At 46.1% G+C, this 22,930-nt stretch overlaps 1 protein-coding gene across 3 annotated transcripts in view; it reads right to left on the minus strand.

Moving 5' to 3' along the window:
• The window catches only part of DIS3L2 (DIS3 like 3'-5' exoribonuclease 2), a 380,125-nt gene that overhangs the window by 30,275 nt on the left and 326,920 nt on the right, over positions 1-22,930 (minus strand). For all 3 annotated transcript variants that reach the window (XM_050751081.1, XM_050751079.1, XM_050751080.1), the window contains one exon: positions 6,914-6,993. In XM_050751081.1, coding sequence (XP_050607038.1) covers positions 6,914-6,993 — 80 coding nt within the window. The remainder of the gene's footprint in view (positions 1-6,913; positions 6,994-22,930) is intronic.

Consider the following 22,930-nt stretch of genomic DNA (forward strand, 5'->3'; position numbering starts at 1 on the left):
GACAGTTTCCCTGATGTCACGTGTAATTTAATCATCGTAATCCTACAGCAAATGAAAAGACAAAGCTGGAAAGAAGTTTGACTTCCCTGTAGCCATGCTCCTCCCTTCCTAAAGGACTAAATCAGGTCCCCCGCCTTCCCTTCATCAAGCATTATTTGCCAGGTAGTGGACTAGGCACTGTGGGTACTGAAATGAAAACAACAAGACCTTGACTTCAAAAGCATCAGCCCAGTGGAGGAAGTCAACAAGTAAACCCACGGCTGAAAGGCACAGTGCTAAGAGCTGACACAGAGCAGACGGGCACGGCACAGGGCCACAGGGAAGGCACACCTGACCCAGCTTTGGTGGTGCCTGTGAGGGGTGTGGAGTGTCTTCCCAGAGAAGAAATACCTGGCTGAGAGTGGAAGGAGAAGCAGAGGTTACCTCGATGGGTGGACAGGAGGTTCTGGGAAAGACAGATGTTCTAAGAAGCAGGAAATGGCATGAGCATACAGGGACAAGTTGTACGCAGGAGCGTGAGGTAATCTGGTACAGACAGCATGTAGGGTGCCAGGGCAGGAAGACAGAATGGGTCTGTATGGCAGGCAGGTGGGGTGGGAACACAGGGCTGCCTTGCTGCTGAGGAGTGCCCAGTCCCTTCCACTGGCGCATGGGCCTCTGTTGACAGCATCACCGTTTATTCAGCTCCATGGCCCCAAGGCCTAGAACTATACAGGTATGCAGCAGATACTCTCTATACACTTGCTAAATGAGTGACCATTTTTAAGTTTATTCAGATATTCGGTTCTGACAAGATGGGAGACTGAATTGATGTGGACCTCCTTCCCAACACAAACACAGAGAAATTATAGATAAAATATACCAAAAGAATAATTTAAATATATTATTGAGTATAGAAGAATAATGGGAAAATTCTCAGATGTTTGAAGTGAAAAAAAATTAAGTCAGAGCTGTAATTTTTACCATGGCAACTGGGGGCTGGGAGTATCAGACACTGATACAGTTACAGGAGCTAAGATTTTAATGCATGCAGGAGGCAGAAGACCTGGCCATGGAACTGGAACTGAGATCCCCACATAAAGCCAGGATCCTGGGGGCTGTTAGTCTTTGAACAAAGAACCAGGAAGACCTTTCTCACAGAGCAGAGGAATGTCTTTATGTGGCACAGAACAGAGGCATCTCCTATGAGAAATAGGCCAAGCCCACACGGCACGTGGGTGAGGAGTCCAGCTACCCAGGAGGTGAGACTCCTAAGACAAGGAGTTAACATCCAAACTAGCAGGCCTATGAACCTCCCTGGGTCTTGGCAGAACACATGCAAAAGTGATGAGATAACACATCCATAACCCATAGTATGTGGAACTCCCACTAAACACAATCCCTACTTAAGAGATTCTTTTTTTTTTTTTTTCTTTTTTTTTTCTTTTTTTTGAGATGGAGTCTTGTTCTGTCACCCAGGCTGGAGTGCAATGGCACCATCTCAGCTCACTGCAACCTCTGCCTCCTGGGCTCAAGTGACTCTCCTGCCTCAGCCTCCCGGGTAGCTGGTCTTACAGGCGTGTGCCATCACGCTCAGCTAATTTGCATATTTTTAGTAGATACAGGGTTTCACCATGTTGGCCAGGCTGATCTCGAACTCCTGACTTCAGGTGATCCTTCCGCCTTGGCCTCCCAAAGTGCTGGGATTACAGGCGTGAGCTACCACGTACAGCCTAAGACGATCTTATGATAAAAAACAAATTGCAAGAGAAAATGAACCACAGAAGAGTGAGTCAATAGACACAAGAAATAAGAGAACTGGTACTCTTGGAACTAGAACTAAAAATCTTCAAACAACTGGGAAGAGGCTATAAAATAAATACAATCAAAATAATTAGGGAGATAAAAGAAAGAATAGAAATCATAACAGAAGACTAGGACACAAAAAAATTAATTAATAATAATAGGCTGATTTTCAAAAGCACGAAACGGAACTTCTGAAAATTAAATATAAAAACCAAACATTAGGCCAGGTGTGGTAGCTCACGCCTGTAACCCCAGCACTTTGGGAGGCTGAGTTGGGCAGATCACCTGAGGTCAGGAGTTCGAGACCAGCCTGGCCAATGTGGCGAAATCCCGTCTCTACTAAAAATACAAAAAAATTAGCCCCGCGTGGTGGCGCATGCCTGTAATCCCAGCTACTTAGGAGGCTGAGGCAGGAGAATCACTTGAACCCAGGAGGTGTAGGTTGCAGTGAGATGAGTTTGAGACACTGCACTCCAACCTGCGTGACAGAGTGAGACTTCATCTCAAAAAATAAATAAAATAAAATAAAATAAAATAAAAACATTCATATTGGGAAGGGTTATTAAACAGCAGATAGTAAACTGCTACAAGGAGAATAAAGTGACAGACACTTCTGCGGAAGTTTCCTAAAATGCAGCACTAACAGATACGGAAATAGAAAAGAGAGGAAAGATGAAATAAGATGGTGGGTTTCTAACAAGTTCCAGAAGGAGAGATTAGAGAGAATCAAAGATAATAGATAAAAATGTCTAAATGAGAACTATATTGAGTCCTAAACAATATAAATAAAAGTGAATCCACTCAGACATAATGTAGTAAAACTGTAGAACAAAAAGACAAAAATAAGGCCTAAAAAGCAACCAGAAGGAAAAGACACGCACACTCACTCAGGCTGCAGAGGACAGCCCGGAGGCCGACCAGTTAACAGCAGGAAGAACAGCTTGCAAAGCAGCTCTACAGTCCTGGCAGTGAGAAGGAGGGTGGCAGTGGGGATGGAGAGAAAGAAGCCTTCTGACAAAGCTCCTTGTCTGTGAAGGTCACCACCATCCACACAGTAAACACAAAGTCAGAAGCGTTCACTTTCCTCATCGTTGTTGCCACAGCACTCGATTCCTACCACTGCCAAAGTGCACATCATCCCTACAGGGTGCTCGAGTGTGCTTTGCTACTTATACAAACCCTGAGGGCATGCACTGGGTCTAACGTATCTTTGCCTCCTCCATGGAACACACTGTACAAAGCAGGGGCTTCATAAATGTGTAACTGAATTCTCACAAATCACTTCTTTACTCTTGAAGGCCTTGTTCCTTGCCCTACATCAAGAGATCTCCAAACTTCAATTTGACAAAAATGACTGTCAATCACTCCTTGATTAACTGGATTCAGTGTTAAAGACAGGTAAAGTTTTCTGCAACAGAGAAAAAAAAAGGTGGCCCTTGGGTCCACGGGTGGTGACTGGTGGCGTCTGCCAGGGGGCGTGAGGCCTCACACCTCTTAGATGCAGATTGGAATAGCTTTTGGGAGGCTGACAGAATAATTCAAGGTGGAGAGCTTTACTAGTTGAACCCAAGGCACAATAGGACAGCTTCTCTCTTTCTTCTAATGACCTCAGAGCTTTAAGAATGTTAACCCGAGAGCTGTGCCCCTAGCCTTAGAGAAGGCAGGATCCAAGTCCCATCCAAGATGGAGAAGTCCTAGGGACTGTTCTGCCTGGACCCCAGATGCAGAGATTAGCCCCTTTATGTGAAAGGAGAACAGGATGACATAGAGCCAAGGATCAAAACTATCAGGCACCACCCATGGACCTGAGGGCCACCTTCTTCTTCTCTGTTGCAGAAAACTTGACCTGCTTTTGATACTGAATCCCGTTAATCGAGGGCTGATAAGAGAATCCAGAAAATATAAAAATGGAGTGCCCATTTTCTGGGCCATTCCATTTGAAAGGAAAGACTATTTGGGAGAACCATCCAACAGCCTCAGCACTTATTCAGAACAACTTTTTTTGCTGATGGATTGAATTTGGCAGACAGAGATGAATGTTAAAATGATTACAAATTGTACTGCAGGGAATACCCAAAAGGGAAAAGCAATCGTTTCAATAATCAGTTGTACCAAACTAATATTCAAGCAAGCTTTTTCATCTGTAGAATTTCCTCTCTCTGCTGGTGTTGTCTTCACGTTACTTGGCCTGAGACAACATGGAACCCTCAAGGGACTGGGCTGAGTATCTTCATTTTCTAAATGCCACTATTATGCCAATATTTGGATTCAGGCATTGTAGGGAAAATGACCCTAAATGGAAACAGAGGAATACAGACAGGGAAGGGTCTGGGGGAGACGAGAAGTCATAGTCAGGATTTTGGGGTCCTCCGTGCTTCACAACTCATGAGTGAGGAGAAGAGTCTGCCTTTGACAGAGCGTCGTACACAACTGAAGGCTGTGAATGGCAGGCACACCAGCCTCTTCCCTCATAAGCACACTGTTAGCAGAAGACTTTCTGGGAAAATGGAAGTCATGAGCTGGTTTTTCTCTTTGGGAAGAAGAGGCAACCAACACTTCCTATGGGCATTCTATATGTGAGATTGGTGATGACACACTTCAACATGACATCCCGGCCAGAGAGCCTCATGCAACCCCGCCAGAGAGGTATTATTAATCCTACTATTTTGAACAGATGAAGAAACTGGAGGCTCAGGCCGGGCACGGTGGCTCATGACTATAATCCTAGCACTTTGGGGGGCCAAGGCAGGTGGATCACCTAGGTCAGGAGTTCAAGACCAGCCTCACCAACATGGTGAAACCCCGTCTCTACTAAAAATACAAAAATTAGCTAGGTGTGGTGGCGGGCACCTGTAATCCTGGCTATTCGGGAGGCTGAGGCAGGAGAATCACTTGAACCCTGGAGGTGGAGGTTGCAGTAAGCCGAGATCATGCAATTGCACTCCAGGCTGGGCGACAAAAGCAAGACTCTGTCTCAAAAAAACAGAAAAAAAAAAAGAAAAGAAAAGAAAAAGAAACTAGAGACTCAGAGAGGTTAGGAAAGTTGTCTAAGGATTGAGAATGAACCCTAAGACTGACTCTAATACAAGCAAGAGAGAACCAGAGAGAGCAGTCACCAAAGCATTTGATCACCATACTTTTCTAGATCATGGCTCGTATCCAATTTCCTACACAAATACTTTCTTTTATAGGTCTTTGGGGGCCAAAACTTATTCATATTTATAAACCCTAAGTTATCTTCTTACATTGCTTGATCTGGTAATATGCTAGGAGCTATGGATAGACCAAGACACAGAGCTAGGCTGGGCATGATGACTCACACCTATAATCTCAGCACTTCGGAAGGCTGAGGGAAGAGGATGGCTTGAGTTTAGGAGTTCAAGACTAGCCTAGGAAACATCATGACACACTGTTTCTATTAAAAAAAAAAGGAGCTAGGCTATTTTCTCTTCTCACAGTCAAAGACAATATAAGTTGTTGCCACTGGATATGTGAACAGCTAAGACATAAACTTAAAGGACAGAGAGCTGGTGCCCTTCTCCCATTGAATAAAAACTCTGCAACCTTTTCCCAAAGAGCAGACAGTCCAGCCAGAATTGTTAAAGGATGTCTGGTCAATCCTTCCTATGATTAATTAGGGGTACACACCAGTTACTATGGCATTCTCCTAAAGATAAATTACAAAGAGTCATCACGTCTTGAAGGTAATCCCAGTGGAGATGTGGTAATGAGGGCACCCAGTAGCCTCTCTTCCACCCAAAACAGCGCCAGAGGTCTCGAGGAAGGCACCGATTTCTCTTTTGGAAGGTCATAGATGGTTCTACTGGCATGTGCCTATTTGTTTCCTTCTACTGGATGAAATTAAACAGCCTGGATATTTAGATGATGAGACCAGAGTACATTCTCCTTAAATCCAGGTTGGGACTGCTCTTGTCACTGACTGGAGTTTCTAAGTGGCAATATGGGTCAATTGTTTTCCATCTATTCTCTCCCCAGAGTAAACATGATAACGTTGACTCTGCTTCTCACAGCTGTGGCAAGTTACCCTGAGTGAATTACTTTAGTTCCCTAGATCTTAGCTTCTGCAAATATGACAATAATAAAATAACACACCCGGGGTTGTTACGAAGATTAAATGAGATAACAAATGTGAAGTCCCCAGTACTGTGCCTAACACATAGGAGGTGCTCAATGGTAGCTGCCGTCATTACCATTATTGTCATCATTGGGGCACATTCCCTGTGCCTCACTCACCACCACTTTCACTGTCTCACAAACAAAAATACACAGTCAAGGAGGCAGTCTGTGGCTGGGTGCAGTGGCTCATACCTGTAATCCCAGCACTTTGGGAGGCCGAGGTGGGAGGAGCGCTTGAGCTTAGGAGTTCAAGACCAACCTGGGCAACACAGGGAGACCTGTATCTACTAAAACTTCAGAAAATTAGCTGGGCATGGTGGCATGCACCTGTAGTCCCAGGTACTCGGGAAACTGAGGTGGGAGGATCACTTGAGCCCAGGAGTTTCGGGCTGCAGTGAGCCATGATTCTATCACTGCACTCTAGCCTGGGTGACAGAGCAAGACCCTGTCCAAAAAAAAAGGAGGCAGTCTATGATGTTGAAAGGAGGTGCTATGAAATTATGCAAGGTGCCACCTTTCCAACAAGGCCACCAATTTAAATCTCTGTAAGTACTCAGAAATCTCCCAACTATTAATATAAAATACACAAGGAAGATAATCACAAAACCCATAAACCTAAGTATAGACAGACAGTGACTGAGGACTGCAACAAAGCCAAAGTCACACAGTGAACCAAACAAGCAGGCACATGATTGGAGACCAAGAGTAGAGAGTGTCTGGGGTACATCTGGAGCCTTGAAAGAAGGTCTGCTTCAACATCTACTTCTAACACACCACAACTGCTCCTCTACAAGTGCCCCAAGTTCTATACTTAGGGGCAAAGAGATCTTACAAGAGGAATATTTCTCTGCCCGCTATTTTCTAGTATAGTAGTAAAAGGTGTATTCCCTTCCTGATGACCACTTAGCAATGGAAGCTCAGTGTCAGAAAGCCCACAGGCACCACTGCTGCACACATGTGAAGTGACACTCTTTCCCACTGAGTGGCTTACTTGTTGCTGTCACGGTACTCATAGATATGACATCCTTGAGGCAATCCGGTCTCGTGGTCCAGAGTGAAAGCAAGCTTTAGCTGAACAGAGAGAGAAGAAAAAATAAGTTTTAGGCAGCATGCTCTATTCGCTCCAATAGCTGAAATGAAAAAAATAAAATCAAACAAAGTCACACTCCCTCAAGTCAATGTGTTGTGGAGAACTTGGGCCTGCCCGCTCTGGGAAGAGCCCACACCTTACAAGGACCCCATCCATCAATGACAACTGTCAGCAGGACTCTACTCGTTCATTCAGCATGCAACCAATACATTTATTAAGCACCTACCTTGTGCTAGACATGAGCTAGCTGAGAGGGAAAGAACAGTGACAGCAGACCCTTTTCATGGGTCTTACTGTCTAGCAGAGAAGACAGATAGCAATCAAAGGATCACACCAATGAATGTGTATACATGTGTAGAACTTCAAATTAAAATAGGCTCTCTGAAGCAAGAAAAAATCCCCATGTTTCTATGAAAGTAAAGAGCCTGACCTGGATAGAATGGGTAGAAGGGAAGGCTCCTCTGAATCAGGAGGAGGAGGGAGGGGAGTGCAGAGGGTTCTCCTGGGGAGATAGCACAGTTGAGTGCAGAAGCCCTGGGGCAGGAGCTGCAGGATGGCTGGTGAAGTTGGGCCCTGATAGATCCAGGGACACGGTGGGTGGCTCTGGGGAGGACCTTCTTGGCCACACTGGAATTTCTGGCCTTTACCTTAACAGCGAAGAAGAGACAAAGAAAGAGTAGATGACGTAATCAGAAATCTATTTCGGCCAGATCCCTCTGGCTACAGTGCAGTCTGCAGACCACAGACTACAGAGTAGAAGCAACATCCTGCAGGAGGCAGCCACTCCAGAGTTAGGGGAGTGGCCAGGGGAGCTGGGATAGAGTAAGAGAAATGGACAATTTGAGGTATATGTTAGAAGCTGAATCAACAGGATATGCTGGTGGATGTGATGTTGGCAGTGGCAAGGAAAGAAAGGAAGAAATCAAGGACAGTTCAAACTTTTGAATCTGAATCACCAGTCAGGTGGCTGATCCACTGCTGAGAGAAAGACTGAATTTGGGGACTGACAGGGAGTCAAAGGTTTGAGAGACACTCATTAGCTTTCTTCAGTTACAGAAAATTAGGAACAGGAACTCTGGGAAGGTCTTGGTTTCTTTCTGGATTTGAGAGGGCAGTGCTCAGGTGAGTGCTGAACTCCCAACAGAGCGCAAGGAGGTGCAGCATGCCCTGCTACAGCCAGCTGGTTATGACAGCTTGAACGTTCCAAATGCAAGCCAGTTACTATGTTTATAAATTCACCGGGTTTTTAAAGCACAAGGGAAATTTTAACTAAAATTAACTGCACATTAGGAGGATACATTATTATAATTTTTTTTTTTTTTTTAAACTACAAGGCTGCGAACACAGCTAATGATCTGCATCATTATATACTGGATGATTTTTCTCTTCCTTAGTGGGAAAGGAACTCATAGGAATGGTTTGTCCTCTAACTGACCCAGATGAAAACACAAAAGCAGAAACAAGCCCTTCTCGAGCATCATGAAGCCAGGAACTCAAGTCAAAGGCATGTTTTCCCTACAGAGCACCACTTGAATCTTCCCAGCCCTCTCCTTTGTGAAGTAAAAAATAATTTTAAAAGAATCTATTAGTTACAACCCTTTTCTCTTTACCTCTCTCTTTGCAGCTGAGGTCCGGTCTATATTCATTCTGTCCCTTTTGAGTCTGCACTGCTTAGAAATTTTCATATCATTTGACTCAGTGATTTAAGTTATAAATTTATAGCTTAGAAAAATTATCAGAAATGTAGGAAGAAAAGTTTTATTCGCAAAACTGTCCCTCCCCCCCAGTGTTATTTATTGGAAAGACTAAAAAGTCCAGCAATAGCAAAAGGTTAAAGAAACTATCCTATAGTCACATGTGGAATAGCAAGCAGTCGTTACGTGGCTTAGGCAGAAATTTTACTAACCCAGGAAAAATACGTTGGACAGACGAGATAAAGCAGGATGTACCCTTGATTATACAGTGTACCATGAAGACTGTGTAAAAAAGGACAAAGACTTCCTAGAAGACAGACTGAGGCCAGATGCGGTGGCTCATGCCTCTAATCCTAGCACTTTGGGAGGCCGAGGCGGGTGGACTGCCTGAGCTCAGGAGACCAGCCTGGGCAACATGGTAAAACCCCATCTCTATTAAAATACAAAAAATTAGCTGGGTGTGGTGGCAAGCACCTGTAGTCCCAGATACTTGGGAGGCTGAGACACAAGAATCATTTGAACCTGGGGGGTGGAGGTTGCAGTGAGCCAAGATTGTGCCACTGCACTCCAGCCTGGGTGACATAGTGAGAGTCTGCCTCGGGGGGGTAGGGGGAAAGACTTGGAAGGAACATGCTGAAACAGCAGCAGTGCCCATCACTAGGTAAGAGGTTCCAGGTGATTACTTTCTTTGCATTTTCCAAATTCTTCATAAGCATACATCGCTATGACAGAAGACTAACAGGTTTTCCTCCTTATTTTATGACTGGTGATTCTTACAGAATTCTAAGTCCTCCTGGGTTTCCTGTGTCTTTTGGTCCCTGTTTTCTGGACAGCTGGTCTTAGCTAAGTGTCTTATGCCTGTCCTACTGGCCACTAGACCCAAGAAGTACAGTATTCAGCTTCTCAACCAGTATCTAAGCATCCTTCTTGCTCCCTCATCATGAAAACTGACACTGGGTCAGAGAGGACTTAGCCACTGAGCTGGCACAGGCACGCAAGGGAGATGAGCTGGCAAGGCAGGCTGCACATAGCAGTGTGTGGACTTCACTTCGCCAGAAGAGAGAAGCCATGGCAGGTTTCAGGGCAGAAAGACCAGCTATGATGGTCAGGCAGAGAAGGACTGAAGTGAGAGAGGGCGTGGAGAAAGGCCTTAGAGGGGCTGCTGCAGTACCCAAATGAGATGATGAGGATTTAGCTTACGGAGGTGCGGTGGCATAGGAGACAGCTAAGAGACAAGACTTGGAAGTACATACACATCTAACTATGTGCCAGTGATAGCTGGAATCTGCCTCCCAGACTGCACTCAATGCTGTGGTGACCAGCACTTAGTCCTTAGTCATGAAGGAACAATGGGAAATCTAATTGCAGGGGGATTCTCAAAGTCAGGAAACTATGTACACACCAATTCAACAATAAGGCAAGTCAGCAGAAGTGGTGATGGGGTTGGGGAGAGAGAGGACTGGAACAGAAGAGCAGTCATGTTTACTGAATGGAGGACTCACATTTATTGAATGCCTACTGTATTAGTCTGTTCTCACACTGCTAATAAATACATACCTGAGACTGGGTAATTTATAAAGGAAAGAGGTTTAATGGACTCACAGTTCCGCATGGCTGGGGAGGCCTCACAATCATGGTGGAAGGCAAAGGAGAAGCAAAGGCAAGTCTTACGTGGCGAGAGGCAAGAGGTCTTGTGCAGGGAAACTCCCATTTATAAAACCATCAGATCTTGTGAGACTTATTTACTATCACGAGAACAGCACAGGAAAAGCCCACCCCCATGACTGAATTACTTCCCACTGGGTCCCTCCCACAACATGTGGGGATTACTAAAATTCAAGATGAGATTTGGGTGGGGACACAGAGCCAAACCATATCACCTACCAAGTAAAGGCTTTCCTTTATCCTGACAACAACCACTTAAATTAGGTATTGCTACTTCCTTTAAACAAATGAGGAACTTGAGGCTGAGAAAGGTTAAGTAGTTTGTGCAAACCACAATTAGAACTGGAATTTTAACCAAAATCCACATTCCTTTCACCTCACCAGCATTACAGGACTTGGTGATGGTCTGGAGATAAAGTCAGTGACAGACAGAAGCGTCAACAATAGTGTTCAGGATTGTCTGGCTCAGGCTGCAGGGCAGATGCTATTGCTACTCACCCTGACAAGGAAGAACAACAGGTTTGGGAGGAGAGTTTGAGTTCAGTTTGAGATTGCTGATTCTAATATACCTGAGAGGCATCTAGTGGAGATGGCCAGTAGGCTGCTGAATATACAGTTCTGAAGTTTACAAGCAAGATTGTAACCTGGAGGGATAACAGGGCCCTGGATAGAATCCTGAGAAACACCTGCATTTAAGAGCTGGACAACAGAAACTAGGGAGTGGCTATGGAGTTCTGAGTTCTGACATTATAGAAGCCAAGGGGAGAACATGCCTCAAGGAAGGCGTAGTCAGCAGCATTAAATCCTTCTAAGAGGTCAAGTAACACAGAACGTTCCCAAACAAGGAATCCTTTGGCTCTATCAGAAAAGACTCTTGCAGGGAGTGCTGGGAGCAGAGATCAGGGGTGACAGGTTGAAAAACTAGTAGAAAGCCAGGAAATGGCGATCATGAGTGAATACAACTCTTTTAGCAAATTAGACAGTGCTAGGGAAGAGACAAGATTCATGAAATGGAATGGGAAAGGATGAGAGGATGTGGAAGTATACTGAAGGTGTTTGAAGGGAGTGTATTTAAAGATGACAGAGACTTGTTTCAATGCTGACAGGAAGAAGGCACTATGGATGGTGGGGTAGAAGACATTAAGAGAGACAGCAAGAAATGCAGATTCGAAGTCTCTGAGATAACAAGGGATTGGATCCAACACAAAAGTGGAACCCCTTTCTCAGCCACAGGAGGAATGAAGATGGGCAGGGATAACAGTGAGATCTGTGGATTGGGCAGGGGGGATTTAGAAAGTCCTAGTGTGATTTTTTGGGTTCCTTCCTGAAACTTAGGAGACAAATTATATGCAAAGAATGGGGAGTGTTATGGGGGAAGGAGTTTGAAGAAAGTGATGAAGGTTTGAAATTGCTCCTTTGGAGAATAGGAAAAACAGTTGACCTGGGCAGAGCATAAGGATTGCCAGGGAGTATTCGGATCCCCCTGAGGCCACAGGATCTGAAGTTACTGTGTAGTAAGCATCTGTCCCACTGTTAACTTTTTTCTAGCAACCTAGACATTAGCGAGAAGAAAGTTAGGTTGGTCCAAGCTGACTATCTGCCAGGAAGGTTTGAGGAAAGAATAAGGGGGTAAGGGAGTGGAGATACAATACAGCAGCATATGGACCAGGAGACCTACAGGGGAACAGGAAGGAAATAAATGGGAAGGAGGCTGACGGGAAGAAAACAGAAGTGGCTGGGTGACCGATGTCTGGAATGGAGCTAGTATTTATTAAGCACATCCTCTGTCCTAAGCATCTCTCATGCTGATCTTATTTAATCCTCGCAACAGCCCTGCAAGGCTAGTTCCTACCTCTATGTTACAAGAGAGTGTATTAGGTATTTGGCCCAAATTACCAAGTAAGTGGCAGAGCTGAAGTGCGGTCCATGTTGCTAATCTCTGGGTGTAGTGTCTGAGGGGTCAAGGAAAGGAGTGTGGGGGGTCACTGGGTAAGGGAGTTGAAGGGGCCGAGGCCATGGTCAGAGAGCAGGCTGTGTGTCTGACCTTGGAGATGGCTGGTCAAAAACAAGATCCAAAAAGAAGTCAAGGAATGGAGAGCCAAGGGTCTGGGTAGGGATGAGGGTGGGAGATCTGTCATGAGGACTGTAATTCACCCAGGATGATGGTATGCTGTTTCCACAAAGTATGTCCCTACTGGTGTGTAGGTGCTTACCACGTGCAAGGTTCAATGCATGAATGAATGGGTCCATCTGGTTCCTGCAGCAGACATGGATGCATAGCTAGCAGGCATTTCCTCCTTGCTAAGGATGCCCTACTTTCACTCAGTTATTGACTCCCCTGTCCTGCTTCCCAGTTTAGGGGGTTCAGGGGGAAGCAGACCCAACCTCTAGCTATAGGGCTGAACCTGACAGCTCTGAGATAAGAAACCTAAGCCAATCAGGGCATGGCATTTCCTGGCCCTAGAAACTGGCCCTAGGAATGGATGTGTGACCCAACCAAGGCCGATGAGGTACAAGGGGGATGCTTATAGAGTACTTCTGGGTACGTGGGCCAGAACTGCTTCAACCAGCTTGTCACCAGCCTGAGAAGGGAGCCAAGTCATGGAGGACACAGACTCCAAAGTGACAACGTGGGCAGCCAGCGCCTTGGTGGAGGCAGGCCTGGTCCCTGCCACCTTCGGGCCCTCTACTGCCCTTGTGTAATTTGTGCTCATGCTTCTCCTAAGGACACTGACACACAATGTGTCTTCCCACTCCCTTGGCTCTGTTCTCCTAATTCGCTTTCTAGAACACAGCTGTTATCTTCCTGAAACATAAGCCTGGTAACACTTCCCTCTTTAGTACCTTTGATGGCTTCCTGCTATTGGAGATATAAAAGTGAATTAAACACAGACCAGGGTCTCTGGAGGTTGGTTGTTCATATGAACAAATATGGACAGCAACAGAGCAATGGAAAGAGGTAGGCCTGTGCTCGGGAGGGTGTGCCAGCCAGGGAGGCACTCAGGGCAGACAGCAGGAGTCTTACAGGACAGGGAAGGTCCGCTCTCCCGCTCCTGCAGAGCTCCGTGCACTCCCGCTACGCAGTCCACTTCCCTGAGGGGTTCAGAGCAGGCCAGGCTCTCTCAGGCCTCTGCGCCCTTCCTCATGCTCCACCTGCTTCCAGGGGAGCCCTTCCTGCCTGTCCCTCCTCTGTCCAAGTGGCCCTGATCTTTTGTTTTCCCCTTCGCTGGGATGCTGGAGGCATTTCCCCCAGAGAGTCCGAGGGTGGCTTCACCAGGTGTCCTGGGCACTCGGTGTCCTTATCACTGTCACAGCAGGTGTCCAGTGTCATCCCTTCAAAAGAATTTCTCCTTTCTCTTCAGGAAATAAATTCAGCCTCACATCTGCCTCCTGCTCAGTAAATGACAAGCTGTGGCTCAGACACTCAGTGTTCAGGTGTTGCCATCTTGTCAGCACCCTGAAGAGGCACGAGCTCCTTCCCTCAGCAATGCTCACTAGATGCTTCCTACCTCTCAGGCACGGCAAGGAACCAGGCAGCAGCAGCGCTCTGGCCCTAATCACCACCTGCAGGGACCCACCCACAGAGCAGCTCACCTTGGGAAGTCAGCCTGCAAGAATGGCAGCCACTCAGACTTCACAAGTCCTTTCTCTCTCCAGAGGCAGCGTCACGTCAAGCAGGAGAGCTCACCACTACCCAATCCTTTCCCCCGGAATAGGCTTCTCTGGGTGGACAGTTTCCAACAGCACAACGGTCCTGGGTATTGAGTGAAGAGGGAAGGAAGGGAAGGACCCAAGAGGCAGTAACAAGGCTGCTCTGTCAGCTTCCACCAGCAGAGGGCGGAAGCCTTCAAATGGGTTCAGTTAGAGGCAAGGCTTTCATCCCAACAAGGAAAGGTCAGTCTCCTCCTAGGGCAGAAAATGGAAGAGCCTTCTCTTTCCAGGGGCTCAGGCTGAGGTCACACAGGAGGGCAGGCTCCAGGCAGCCAGAGCATGAGACTACCACTGGGACCCCTTTGGACCTAGGCCTCCTGCTCTAGGGTGGGGCCCCCGGGAAACTGGCCCCAGAGAATCGTGTGGGTGGGCTCTAGAAGCCTGGATGAGTTGAAGGGAGTAGGACCCTTGGGAGAGGAGAATCTTCCCCAGAATCTGTGGAAACATGGGATGCAGGCCCCGCTGGGGTTGTTGGGCCTCTGAGAGGCCCTCCTTTAGCCCCTCTGACCTCTCTGGGTGGGATGACAATGGAGACAGCAAGGCCATCCTCCCAGCAGGTGGTAACAGGTGGGTAACAAGAATGAGTGACTAAGGACTATGTACAGCTTCCTCAGGCTGCTCAGATTATTGCTGCTTGGGGATGGCACTTCAGGGAGAACTTAGGGGCAGAAAGAATGTCCTAGGTAAGCAGGAGAAGGGGTGTCCACTGAGTCTTTTAATGTAGCTACTAAAAGACATGTGACCTTACTTTGGATCCCAGCCTGGTGAGGACAGTGGGCCAGGCTACATTGATAAGAATAACCAGAAGAGTGACAGGACAAGACACGAAAGTGTGGCTAGGCAAGCATGCCAGGGGTCCCTCCGGGCTACTGAGCAGGTAGATCTTCAGCTGGCCCAGGCACACGGGCAGCTTTGTCAAACAGCCACACTTGGAGAACGTCATCAAAGGGCCACTAGGCACTCATCAGTTAGGGAAGATACCACATTAGAGGTTTTGAGGCTTTGGAAAACTCCTGGCCTGACCTTGGAAGGGCAAAAAATGAGTTTAAAAGTTTAGGAATTCCCTGTTTTGTTCACAATACCTCCAAGATGACCTCTCACGGGCAACCAGGTCTCTCTCTGCCCACCTCCTGGAAGGTACTTACAGTCCCAGCAGGACACAGCCATTCAGCTTCCTCTGCAGGCTACTCCATGAATGAGCAGGGGAACCTAGGATGCTAGCTCAGAGCTCCCCTCACAGGGGTGTAATGAGGGAGGTCACTGGTAAGAGTACAGTGTGAGTTATTTGGCCAGGACTGCTCCAGTTCAAACCAACATGGGTTCTCCAGAAGGCCTGTGAATTTGCTTCAATCTGCTAGTTATTAGGACTAAGGTTCAAACATAGGTCAAGGCTGGCCTGGGAAGCCTCCAGCCTCTCCATGGTTGACTCTTCCCCTCATAGTCCACTGGGTTTTGCAGGGTGTCCAACTCTTCCTTAAGCTGAAAGTGGTAAATCCTAGCACAGTTCAAACATTTCAGCTATGCCATTTATGGCAAACTTTAAAAGATCAAAGTTACTTCTACCTGCAGCCTTGGTTTTTAATAGAAAAATCTGATTAGAAGAAAATCTCCACATTCTGAGATGATCTTGAGTTTTTCTTCTTTAGTGTTCACTGTTTGGTTTGGATTTCCTAAGTATCAATTCGTTTTTCCATCTCCTTTTTGCTTTCTTTTATAAGACAAAGATGCTGTGGACTTTGCTTTAACTTGGTTAACAACGATTCTATGGCAATGTATTAAATTTCTTTCTCCTAAGTCCACTGAAGTCTTTTTGGACTTGGAGAGAGCTTTTTAAGAAAGAACTTGCTCATTCAGCAGGATTTTCCTCCCCACCCCAAGCTCTGGTTCTGACCTGGAAAAAATAAGAGTGAGAAAGAGCAAGAGAATCCTGCAGTCCTGACGCTCAACTTCACAAACCACAAAAAAGAACCTTGCTCCAGTAACGTAATCATGGAGATTTCTGGCACCTTGGTCTTTCAAGAAAAATACATCCTTCTGCTGGCACAGGGACCCATCAAACTAAACCCTGTTCAGCATGGAGTTCCCGATTCATTAGTGTTGGAAAGTCTATAGTGAGGCTGGCTGCTCCCATTGGATGACGCCTCCCTGCAGCGCCGTCTGTAAACCCCACAGCTGTGTTTTCACTTAAAGCCACTTCTCCTGACTGCGCTGCACCTTATTCCAGAGGCTTGTTCTGTTCTCATTAAGGTTAAAAATGACAGGACAAGGATTCTTCAATGCTGAGGTTTTACTTTCTGAGAAGAAAAAAAGTCTGTCTCTGGAGCTATGCTCAACCCACAGGGAGGGCTGCTCTGTAGGAAGGAGCCAGTCCCAAGAGAAAAGGGCCTGGTGGTAGCATTCATGCCCCCAGGTCAAGCTACCTCCTCTTCTGAAGGTGACTCCATTGCTCACCAGCTCATCTATGGCAGGAGAGTTCTGCTCACCACTGTCCCACACGACCTGTATTACTGGGTGAGCCCAGCAGGGAAGAGCTCATCCCTGATCCCAGGGTCTCTTTTAGCAGAACAGGAGCACCTTTACTTCAGCAGCTTCCCAGTCAGGACTTGCCCAGTTACTGGGCCATGTTCTTGCCCCTCACATGCCTGAGCAATATGCAACAGTGAATACACAGCATTATAAGCCAGTCTGCGTGTGTCACATGCAGCCAGCTGGAGAGAGAGTGCAGTCAATCTCCTCATCCTAATCAAAGTTGGAGCATTTTTGAGGATTTTAATGGCCAAAGAAGGTGACTGTGTTGGAACATCACCATATCAAACCATTTTTGCTCAGAGCTCAGGGGCTTCAGGCCAACTACTGTTGAAGTAATGGAGTTACCCAAAGCTGCTTCCACAGGAAAGTGTCAGTGCTGACTGCAGGAACTGCCTATAACCCCTTCCAATGCACAGAGATGGTTGTACATCTGAGAAGGATGTTATCTAGATTTCCTTGCATATAGAATATACTAATTCTGTTACCTATCTATCTGCTTTCTAAAGCTTGTGGTCCTGCCCTCAGCAGTGGTCCTACCCAAGCTGCAGGCCTTGTGGAAGCCTCCCACTTTACAGTGACTGCTACACAGCCTCGATCAAACACTCAGCAAAGAGAAGGGGACAGAAGTAGCCCAAGTGACAGGCTCTCCACTCACTCAGAGATGTTCTACACTTTATCTTGGCATCAGATTAGGGTAGAAAGTTATGTGTGTAGATCATATGAGCTTGGCTCTCTAGCACCTGCCTTCCTCAAGGCTGGGTTAATATATCCCTTCACCAGATTTTGTCTTAAGAAATAGCCTTATAAAATCTCTTTCCGGGCCAGGTGTGGTGGCTTATGCTTATAATCCCAGCATTTTGGGAGGCCAGGGCAGGTGGATCACCTGAGGTCAGGACTTCAAGACCAGCCTGGCCAACATGGTGAAACCTCATCTCTACTAAAAATACAAAAATTAGCCAGGCGTGGTGGTGGGTGCTTGTAATCTCAGCTACTTGGGAGGCTGAGGCAGGAGAATCGCTTGAACCCAGGAGGCAGAGGTTGCAGTGAGCCAAGATCACACCACTGCGATCTTAGGCATGAGAGAGGCAAGAACATGGCCCAGTAACTAGACAAGGCCTGGGAAATAGTCTCCAAAAAAAAAAAAAAAAAAAAAAAAAAAATCTCTTTCCTCATTTGCCCAAAACGCAAACGCTTTCCACTGTTGTAACACTGAATATTTCCAATATCAAGCCTCATGTGAGAAGCTGCTTTTAGGTGCTAGGAAAAATAATTCTCAATGTTCAATGGAGTTTGTTATAAGAGATAACCTTATAAACTCTCCCTCCCCCACCCCACCAAGCAGGATGACTGCATCTGTGATACTGAAATCAGAAAACATGAAGCCCAGTCACAGGAGCTGTGCCCACCCCTAGCGATGTCACATTCTTTCTGACGCTCCTCTCCTTCATTCTGATTTTCTGTCTTTCTATTATTTAAATGCAGCTCACTGTTCATTTCCTTTATTGTAAGCCCTCTCAAAATCTTTTTGGAAACAGATGAGGGTATATACAAACAAAGCAAAGTTCTTCAAAATATAAGCCAAACATACATAAAAATAGGAGATCCAGGCAAGTTTGAACACAAACTGATGAAACAATGACCATAATGGTAGGCATTCAGTGCATGGAAAAAAAGAAAACGGGACATTCCCATACAATACTCAGAGCCAGTGATCAAGCTGGCTGTATTCTTGAAAAAACAGAGAACAGAATGATGTTCCAGGGAATTGGCCTCAGTTTCCAGGGACTTGAGGAGTTGGGGAGTTATATAAGCCCAAGCGGGAAGCCAGCAGCTCTGACCTTGTCTCTGTTCTCTCCCAGATTCTGGGGTTGGTGGTAGAGTTCTGATGGTCCTAGACTTTCTACCTGTGAAATAGAGCTGAGTTCCTCTATGGTTGTCCTCATGGTGTGTTTTACAGGTCAATGTGAGATACTTTCTAGGTTTGCTGGAAGAAAGCACTCATGATAAACCCCTGCTATATCGGTTAGAAGAGAAGCTCTATGATTTCAGAAGAACCAGTGCTCACATCTTCAGATGTTTTAATGAGAACCAAGTGGCAATGAAGAGTTCTCCTGCATAAGGCTGTCTTATGTAGCTAAGAGCTCCCATCAAAGTTCATGACTTGCTTCTACGCTAATTCTGTTTCCTTCCTCCCAGACAAGGCCAAATATCTGGATAACATATTCCAGAACTACACTGCCATCTCAGGTCCCTTCTGGACCTGGGGCAGCCAATCTAACTCCTTCCCCAACTGCCTGCTTCCCTGCTCCTACACCCTGGCTTCTACCTGCAACAAGGGGGCTTAGCAGCACCTCCTGGTAGAAGAATCACTTTTCACTACCATCCAGCCACAAAATGGTCATTGATCTGACATCCCTAAGGTTGCTCAGAACAAACTGGAAGGGACACCTATAGGGCTCATACCTGGGGTTACCTGAAGTTCCTATTCTAAGATAATTAGTTGTGTCTTAGATAGTCTGTTTCTTTACAGAATGACATATCAATCTAAGAGATGCTGTTCTAACTGTGGTAACGCCAAGGAAAACATGGGTATTGTGAAGTTTAAAGACGGTATAGACAAAAGTTTACAGTTAACATGAAATACAAAGACCAAATGGAGGGTATCTGGAAAGGCCAGGATCCATTAAGAAGGAAAATGGGGCTAGGTGAGGTGGCTCAATGTTTGTAATTCCAGCACTTTGGGAGTCTGAGATGGAAGGATTGCCAGAGGCTATGAGTTTGAGAGAAGCCTGGGCAATATAGCGAGACCTCTGTCTCTACAAAACATTTAAAAATTAGCATAGGCGTGCACCTGTGGTCCCAGGTACTCAGGAGGCTGAGGTGGGAGGGTCACTTAAGCCCAGAAATTTGAGGCTGCAGTGAGCTATGATCATGCCATTGCACTCTAGCCTGGCAAGAGTGAGGCCCTGTCTCTATGTAATAAAATGAAAAAAAAAAAAAAAAAAAAAAAAAGAAGGAAAATGAACAAACTTTCTATTTGTAATGTTAACTACGAAAAATTAGCTTTGGTAATAAAAAACTCCTTGGATAATCTCACACAGTTGAAAATCATTTAAGAAACAAGACATAATGTTAAATGTTAAAAAAATAAGTTTCACAATAATCTTAGGGGAATGTTTTCATTAAGCAGAAACTTGTTTTCCCTCTAGTCGCCAGGTAATCTCTCTAGGGGCTCTAGGACTAGAACTCAGGGGACAGACAGAGGATCTCAAAGTCTAACTTTTGACTCTAGTTTAGATCTTCTAGTCTACCTTTCTGCCTGTTAGACAGAGTTTATGCTCTTGCGTCCACCTTTCTGCCAGGGAAACAGGACTTTGGCAAGAGGAAGAACTTCTGCTTGTGAACACTTCTACCTATGAAAACAACCAATGACAGGCCAGGCACGGTGGCTCACACCTGTAATCCCAGCACTTTGGGAGGCCAGGGCAGGTGGATCACTTGCAGCCAGGAGTTTGACACCAGCCTGACCAACATAGTGAAACCCTGTCTCTACTAAAAATATAAAAAGCGAGGCGTGGTGGCACACGCCTGTAATCCCAGCTACTCAGGAGGCTGAGGCAGGAAATCTCTTGAACCTGGAAGGCAGAGGTTGCAGTGAGCCAAGACTGTGCCACTGCACTCCAGCCTAGGCAAGAGTGAGACTCTGTCTCAAAAATCAAACCCCAACAACAGGGGCTGCTTAGTAGAGAAGTAAAGGGTACAGCCTCTTTAGGCTGCTGGGTTTTGAATCTGGGCTTTACTTCCTGTTAGTATGTAACCTCTTTTACCTTAGTTGCCTCCTTTGTAAAAAAGAGATAATAACAGTGCCTACCTATAGCAAATACTTAATGATGTTCTTGATGTATTATATAGTAAGACCAGAGGTTATTCCTGATAATGAGTTGAGATCAGAATTCAAAACATGACATGCTGGAACAAGCTGATTGGGACTCAGTATTTCCAAATGTGATCACTCTAAAACCTGAGTAATTTCTACAACAATAAGGTCCAATTTCTTTACCTGAGCAATATCTGGGAAACACTCTCTCTGTGTAGGACTCCTGGGGCCACAGCAGGAAGATTCAATGCTTCAAAGCCTTGCTGTCTGCCTCAGCAGCCCCACGACCACTACACTGCTCTCCTGAGGCCGTGCTGACATGGGGTCTTCTACTACAAGGCAGCCCTGATTTTATGCCCCAGTGACGCTAGCTCCAGGGCTGCTTCAGACAGCACCAGCATCAGGGAGGCCCTGTGCCTCTAGATGAAACTCACTACTCAAAAAGAAAGCTTCCAAGGCCCTGCTGGGTCAACAGATGTGCCTCCACAAGGAAGCTGCCCAGAACCTCAGCACCAGTAACAACTTGTCCATTAATCTCTGCTTGGGGAAGGAAGAGGCCACTCCAGCCTGTCGGAGCATAGCAGAGGGCTGGCTTCTGACAGTCTGGATATATGAAAATTGCTTCTATCGTGGCCTGATTCTTCTCAGTTATTCTCAAGTTGAAACATGTCTCTAGCTGTGTACTTGTTTAACAATCATATTGTCCCAACTAGATTTTAAGTCCCTATAGAGAAACCCCAGTGTAAGTTTACTCTTTGTGATCCCCACAAAGGCTTTAAGTTAAGGCAACGCAGGGCCTCGTGATAAGCAGTAGGAATCACAGGTTCCACATGCAACCAGACTCTGTGCCAGGAACAAGTGTCCAGGTACTACTGCTTCTATCTTGAAGGTGAGGAAACTGAAGCTCAGGGAGGTTAAGTAACTGACCTGCCCAAGGTCTGGCAATATATAAATCAACACCCGGCCAACCTGGAAATGGAACTCAAACCCATGTGGCTCTAAAATCTTGGTATTTCCTACTGGGCCACACTTGCTGCTTCTTCTCCCACAAACAGGGACACTGCGTTGGAGGCTGGAAGTTGCAACAATTTACCTTTCCCCTTCTCTAGATTCTAACAGAGAACTGAATGCAAGTGGCATTCAGAATGTTAGCCTCCTTAAGGCTCACTGGCAATTAAGGTGGGAGCTGAAGAATCAGGTGGGAGCTGAGCAGACTGACCCACCAGTTGCAGGTGGAGAGGCTGGACTGGAAGAAGGGGATGCCTGGGTGGGCTCCCTCCAGGCAATGTCCAGCTTGGAGCCTGCAGGTGCTAGGTGAGCCCACTCAGGGAGGGCAGGTGAGAGACAGGTTGGTTTCACCTTTTCAATTCAATGAACCTGCCCCCAGTTGGGGCCCAGTCACACAGCTAAGTAATAATAAGACCAGAACTAGAGCTTCTTTCAGGGTCTGTAAAAGGTTAAAAGACGAAATGTCAGTCAACTAGTCAAAATACTGCAGAACAGAAATAAAGAAAAAAAAACCCAAAAACAACAACAAAAATTAAGATCAATATAAGAACTATTATTATGCTATTAAAAAATGGGTTGGGGACTCATATAGCCACTTTTTATTATTTAGTCCGGGGCCCCTATTCAGGACTTCATCTGCAAAATGAAAGAATCAAAAGGCTCCTATCTAAGGCTCCTTCTGGCTCTCCTTTCACAGTTCTGTGGGCGAGCACCTGCTGGGCATTCTCTCTGTGGTGCGCAGCTCTGTGCCAGGTCCCATGGGAGGTTCAGGATAAAGGCCGGCAGAGATGACTGAGCTGCACTGTCTCTAACACTGAGGGAGCTCAGAGAATGATCTGGTACAGTGGCCTGCATGGCATAGATGAGACCTGAGGTGAGTCTGGCAGGACAGCAAGGATCTGAACGATGCACTCTGGAGAGATTCCGGAGGTGATGGGGAAAAAACAAAACCTTTAGCTCTCCCTGGGCAAAGACCACATGAGTTATGTCCATCAATGTATCCCTAGTGCCTTCCAGAATTTTCAACAAAACAGGTGCTCAATAATAATTGTTGAAGGAATAAATGATCAAAAGCAGAAAAAATAAGAATGAATATTCAATGTTCCATGAATACACAAGAGATTGGTTTGACTACAAAGTAGGGGGTACAATTGGGAAAAGATAAAATAACAACATTGATTGTGGTATCAAAGATACTAAGCACATCAACACATTCTGCTGGATTCTCTTAACAGCCTCATAGGGTGGATGTAGTTACCATGCCTACTTTGCAGCTGGGAAGTGCCTGGAGGCTCACAGAAGTTGAGAAGCGTACTCTGGGTCACACACCTGCAGGCCTGATACTTGAGTCCGGGGGCCCTGACTCTCAGTTTAGTGCTTTCCCATAAGACGAGAGCGCCTCAGCTCACATATATATGACAGGCGATAAAACCT

Source organism: Macaca thibetana, chromosome 12, assembly GCF_024542745.1.
Source record: "Macaca thibetana thibetana isolate TM-01 chromosome 12, ASM2454274v1, whole genome shotgun sequence".
NCBI classification, from domain to species: Eukaryota; Metazoa; Chordata; class Mammalia; order Primates; family Cercopithecidae; genus Macaca; species Macaca thibetana.